This window comes from Perognathus longimembris, chromosome 20, assembly GCF_023159225.1.
Source record: "Perognathus longimembris pacificus isolate PPM17 chromosome 20, ASM2315922v1, whole genome shotgun sequence".
Classification (NCBI taxonomy): domain Eukaryota; kingdom Metazoa; phylum Chordata; class Mammalia; order Rodentia; family Heteromyidae; genus Perognathus; species Perognathus longimembris.
The window spans coordinates 7,187,653-7,193,652 of record NC_063180.1 but is presented as its reverse complement, the minus strand read 5'-3'; the positions used below and the strand labels follow the sequence as shown (position 1 = coordinate 7,193,652).

At 44.7% G+C, this 6,000-nt stretch overlaps 1 protein-coding gene across 1 annotated transcript in view; it reads left to right on the top strand.

Annotated features, from left to right (window-relative positions):
* The first annotated feature begins 584 nt into the window (after positions 1 to 584).
* Positions 585 to 6,000, top strand: part of Cfap221 (cilia and flagella associated protein 221) — a 110,700-nt gene continuing 105,284 nt past the window's right edge. Inside the window, exons 1-3 of the mRNA XM_048369377.1 lie at positions 585 to 654; positions 2,073 to 2,258; positions 5,476 to 5,576. Coding sequence (XP_048225334.1) covers positions 2,120 to 2,258; positions 5,476 to 5,576 — 240 coding nt within the window. The 5' untranslated portion in view covers positions 585 to 654; positions 2,073 to 2,119. The remainder of the gene's footprint in view (positions 655 to 2,072; positions 2,259 to 5,475; positions 5,577 to 6,000) is intronic.

The window sequence follows — 6,000 nt, the reverse complement described above, 5'->3', positions numbered from 1 at the left end:
AATGTCTGGAATTGTCTTCAAAATAATACAGTGAAGAAAAGGTAGAGTAAATAAGATTGCTCATGATGTGAAGGTGGTTGATTCTGGGTGGTGAGGTTTATTCCTCCATTCCCTCTACCTCTGTGTTTGTATGAGACTTACCATAAAAGTAAAAGCACAAAAAAGCAGGAGTGGGGTGCACTCTGGGGTTGGCCCCCACTGCATTTGTAAAGCCCTCCCCATCCTCCCTTCTGCCACATTCTGTTCGTGCAGGTTTCCAGTTTATGGCATCTCCCAAATTTATTTTCCTCCGAAAATCTACCGGTTCCCCACATTATAAGGCATTCTTTCTATTCTGCCACAGGCCCCCGAGACTGCTCCAAGCCCCCATGGTTACCCACTGCCTGCTGTTCCCAAGGAGCGGCCGCCAGCGTCCCCCACTCTGTGGGGACGTTTGGTCTTGCCCGCTCTCCCGGAGCGCGTCTGTGTCGTCTTGGCAACGCTGGGAGCGAGTGCTGGTGCCCGCCGAACCCCGCCTGGGAACCACCTGTAGGAGCGTCCCAGGACTGGAGCCAGGGAGGCCCAAGGTGGGTTACGTGTCTACCGCCTTGCTGTTGACCTGAGCCCCAGGCAGGTGTCTAGCCGAAAACCAGCCGGGGTCTGGTTAGACAAAAGGTCAGGCTCCAAAGGGTCAAATGAGGATGTGGGAAGGATGGGTGTGGGGTCTATCGCCACCCTTGGCAGGGGTTGGGGTGACAGGTCCCTGAAGGCAGAGGCCTTCTGGCTAGGGGGAGAGAACAGGACAGAGAAGAGACTAAAGGTATGAGGGGTGGGGAGTGAGAAAGTTCAAAGGTGGCGGGCAGGCTGGCATGAGAACTACTTAGCTGCAGTACCAGAGTGGAGTACCAGAGTGGAGTAGAGGCAGGGACTGTGTGAGACTAGGAAGAGCAGCACCTATAAGGTGACTCTGGGGGCTAGTGTTGAAAGGCAGGATGCAATCAAGCAGGTGAGGTAAGTGGAGTTGGCAGCCTTTGGCTATATTAGGTAGAAGGGATGCAAGGGGGAAGGAGTCAGCAGAAACTTATTTCAGAAAGTGATTGTAGAACATTGTCTGCAATATATTCATTCCATTTCCCTTCACAGTGTAGACTCATGTGAAAATTAAACACATAAACATTCATACATTAGGGGCTGGGGATATAGCCTAGTGGCAAGAGTGCCTGCCTCGGATACACGAGGCCCTAGGTTCGATTCCCCAGCACCACATATACAGAAAACGGCCAGAAGCGGCGCTGTGGCTCAAGTGGCAGAGTGCTAGCCTTGAGCGGGAAGAAGCCAGGGACAGTGCTCAGGCCCTGAGTCCAAGGCCCAGGACTGGCCAAAAAAAAAAAAAAAAACATTCATACATTAAATTTCAGCTTCCATGCACACACACAGTTAAGAGACAGTTCTGGAAGCTAAGGAAATGTGGGGCTTGTACATGTTATTACAAGACAATAGAATATTGTCAAATGAGCAGTAGAAACAATAATTACTAAAGAGTGTTAAAGGGTGTTAAGATCAACATGGACATCATGAGGAAAATGGAATTTCAAATGAGTATGGAGGGAAGGCAAGTCTGACCAACAGTATGACTTCTAGAGCCACAAAGGCCTCTGTAGCCTCCCTTGCCCAGACATCTGCCCTTTAGTAGCAAAGGGATTAGGGAATGTGACATGTCAGTGTCCCGAAAAGTTATTCCACATATTGAAGAGATCTTCACAAACCTCTATGACACTGATTTGGAGACATACTTCAACATTTTTTTGTGTGTGCTTATTTGACCAGGCAAGTCTTTATTTTTCCTTTCAGATGCCTAAGACACACCTCTAGAGAACATTTTGGGGAAAGCTGTTAAGGAGAGCAATGCCACTAGGGTGGGGTATGATGTGTGATGTAAAAGGTTAATGGAACAGCCATGAATCTTTGTGTGGAGTGGAATGGCCAGCAGACAAGAGGTAGGAAGGATTTCAGCCAAAGTACAATAGGCAGAATTGAGAAAACATATGCATGTGGTTTCTCATAGATGATTTGCTGTGCTTTCTTCTCCCCAGGAAATAAACTTTGACTCTAGAAGGAAATCTCCATTTTCCATGATAAAATGGCAGCTGTGGAAAACCCCAGCCAAGAGCTAAAGAATGCAGAAGAACCCTGCAATATCCTATCACCCCTACTTTTGAAGAGACTAGTGGAGGACCCCAGGAGAAGAGGGGAAGTTCCTAACCACCTCCTGGAATCCAGTACGTAGTTAGAAAACAGACTTTCTTTTTTTTTTTTTTTTTTTTTTGCCAGTCCTGGGGCTTGGACTCAGGGCCTGAGCACTGTCCCTGGCTTCTTTTTTGCTCAAGGCTAGCACTCTGCCACTTGAGCCACAGCGCCACTTCTGGCCATTTTCTGTATATGTGGTGCTGGGGAATCGAACCCAGGGCCTCATGTATATGAGGCAGGCACTCTTGCCACTAGGCCATATCCCCAGCCCAAAACAGACTTTCTGTATAGCTCCCATCTTCCCAGTGGATCCAAACTTCACAAGGCAGAAGAGAAAAGTTGGGGCTGAATTGTCTATTATAGGTTCATAATAGGTTTTGTTGTTTGGTTTTTGTGCCAGTACTGGGACTTGAACTTAGATCCTCGGCATGATCCTTTTTTACTCAAGGCTGGTGCTTTACCACTTGAAGCACAGTTCTACTTCCAGTTTTGTGTGGCTAATTGGAGATAGGAGTCTCATGAACATTCTTGCCTGGCCTGGCTTTGAACCATGTACACTTCTTAGCCTCTGGAGCCTCTGGAGTAGCTAGGATTGCAGGTATAAGTCACTGGTGTTTGGCTCTTAATAATTTTTTACCATTGCAAACAATAGTTCTATTCAGATCTAGCCATTAAATGGTTTAATTTTTTTGCAGCACAAATTAGTCACCAAGTTCTACTGCTTCCATTTCCTCAGCTACCTTTCCCATCTCTCTCTGCTTGTTTCTCCTGTCAGCAGGCCAATGGGTCTATGACAATACTCTCATCCCTCTCCACACTCTCCACCTACCAGTTTCCTTTCTAGAATACTGGTTGGCTCTTGTCTCCACCCTGCTTGAATACTCTCAGTGCCCCCCCGCCCTTGCACACTGAATAAAACCACTGTTCCTTCCCTTGGCATCTGGTCCCCTTTAATGTCTGGGCTGAATTTGATCATTGTGCTATCCCTATGCAGTGCCAGGTTACCTGTTCTTGGGAATATATGCATATTATACCTTATGCTTTTCCCATACAGATTGCTGAACCTGCAAAGTCTGGGAAGTCCTGTGTTTGTTGGCGAATAGTCTCATCCTTTTGTCCTCATTATTCTCATTTAGCCCACACACAACAACTTGAAGAGCTACATTCTGTTTCCACTTGCTTTTGTACAATCCATGTGATTTCCCCAGGTTGGCACTCTAGTAGGTGGAGTGTCATCTTTCAGCTGGTGGAGACCCATGCTCAGCTATCCACCATGTTTTGTGCCTGCCACCTGTCCTTCAAGGCCCATCTTAAATTTTAGAAATGTTTATTTCAACCTGAGTCTTGTCACCCTAAGATGTAATAAGTAAAAATTGGTATATTTGACTATTTAGGGGCATTAAAAGGAAAAATGACTAGCTTTACATCTACTCTGTGACTTTCAAACAAGTCTTTTTAATTTTTAAAAGTTATCTGTAGTTGTACAAAGTAGTTTTAATGCAGCATATCAGTTTGTGAGTATATTGCATCTTTTTTTGGTAGGTCATGGTAGGAATGTTCATTGACTCTGAGCCTAGGCACTGTCCCTGAGCTCTATCAGTTCACGGCTAGTGCTGTACCATGTTGACCCACAGTGCCACTTCCTGTTTTCTGGGGATTAATTGGAGATAAGAGTCCCATGGACTTTCCTGCCCAGGCTGGCTTTGAACCATGATCCTCAGATCTCAGCCTTCTGAGTAGCTAGGATTACAGGCATGAGCCACCAGCATCCAGAAGTACAATGTATCTCGATCAGTGTCACACCTTCCATTGTTTTCTCCTATTTCTCCAAACCACAAGTCTTTCAACATTAAAAAAAATCACTAAGTAATGGTAGTTTAATCACTTAAAAATGTGATGTAATAATCTACAGAGATCAGCAGTCCTCTGACCCACCACCCTCTCACCCTATTCTATAGGTAGTTTTGTTTTTTGGTTTTGGGTTGTTTTTGTTTGTTTGTTTGCCTGTCTTGGGGCTTCAACTCAGGGCCTGAGCACTGTCCCTGGCTTCTTTTTGCTTAAGGCTAGCACTGTACCACTTGAGCCACATAGCCACTTCTGGCCTTCTCTATACATGTGGTGCTGAGGAATCGAACCCAGGGTTTCATGTATACAAGGCAAGCAGTCTACCACGAGGCCATATTCCCAGCCCCTCTCACCCCATTCTAGCTTTTTAATTTAGCCCCAGGCTGGTGGCAGTGACTGCTGCCTGGATGCAAAGGAAGTACCACAGCACTTTCACCCTCTACTTCAGATGTGTCACAGACCATGATGGTAAATCGTGGGGTGTGGTGACTATGGCTTAGGACTCACATGCAGCCAAAGACAAATGGTTATCATTTGGGGAATTAGACATTCTCAGGGCAGCAGTTTAGCATTCAGAACTAGGCAGACACAGGCCTGATTTCTGCTCCCAGCTATGAGCAGCTGGGACCCTCAGCTCTCTCCTCCTCCTCACAGTGGAAACAATAGTTCATAGAGCTCGTGTGAGGATTATAAACAAATGTATGCAGAGCTCCATCTGACACAAAACAGAAGGCATGCAAATGAAAAATATGACACGTTCCAGAGCCTTCTCTACACATCTCTGCCCTGCCTAAATAAAGAAGTGAGTAAAGTTTTATAGGTTGAACCCTTGTATGAGCTCAGCTATCTTAACATTGCTCTTAAAATCTTAAAAAAAATCATATTATAACAAGGCTATACTGTCCACAGTGATACTCAGAACTTTAAGATGTCTCTATATCATATTATAATGTGTTGCAGGCAAGATCAAATAATAAAAGTTAAGTAGACAGTAATAAAGTACAACACTTGGTATTTGGATACTGTGAACTGGGTATTCATCACACACAGTAAATAATCTCAGTGTTAGCGCAAAGCCAGGGCGTGTGGTCTTTACCAGTTAGCCTTTTATTAGAAAATCATGTACTGCATGCATGAAGAGCAAGTTATTTTAATAAGTATTAAATATGCTACGAACTTGGGTGGTGATGGGAGCATCTCCCAGGGGGTGCTCAGAAGTAGAGGGAGAAGCACCCAGTTCAGTTGCAACAGATAGTTAATCCTACTGACAACTGTATCCAGTGTCTGAAAATTTGTTGTGCTTAAAATGCCCTAAATGAAAGCCAATCCATGTTAAGAGGACCTTCTTAAATTTAATACTCCCTCGGGTGTCTCATGATGTATTTATCTCCCTTGCTTTCACAGAAGTTTATGCCAAGCTTGTGAACAATAAGATCATCCACGCGAGGCCTGGCATAGTACATTTTGGAGGGTATCAAGTAGGAAAAAAGCATGAACAGATTCTGGTAGGTACTTTTTTGTTTGTTTAACTGGTCTGGGTTTTTGGGATACCATGGCATGAGTAGCTTAGGGTGGCCTTGAACTTGCAACCTCCTGCCTCAAGCTCTCTAAGTGTTGAGATTATAGGTATGGAACACTTTACCTGGCCCTCTGGTAGGTACTTTGGAAGGGGGATTGTAATTGTTGTAATAAAGTAATGAAATGAGATTGATGTTTTTGCACTTATAGTACTTATAAATGGCTGAAGTTCTGGATCAGAAGTTTAAGACAATTTAAAGCTTCATCAGTGTCCTTGGACATTTTTTCACTGTGCCCAAGGCTCTTCCAATAGTCTTTCTCAATACTTGTCCCTATGGCAGGGCTGGGTACTGATCCGATTTGGTCCTTATAGTAGCTCTGTGCAATTTGTGTCTCTTAGAGATGAAGGAG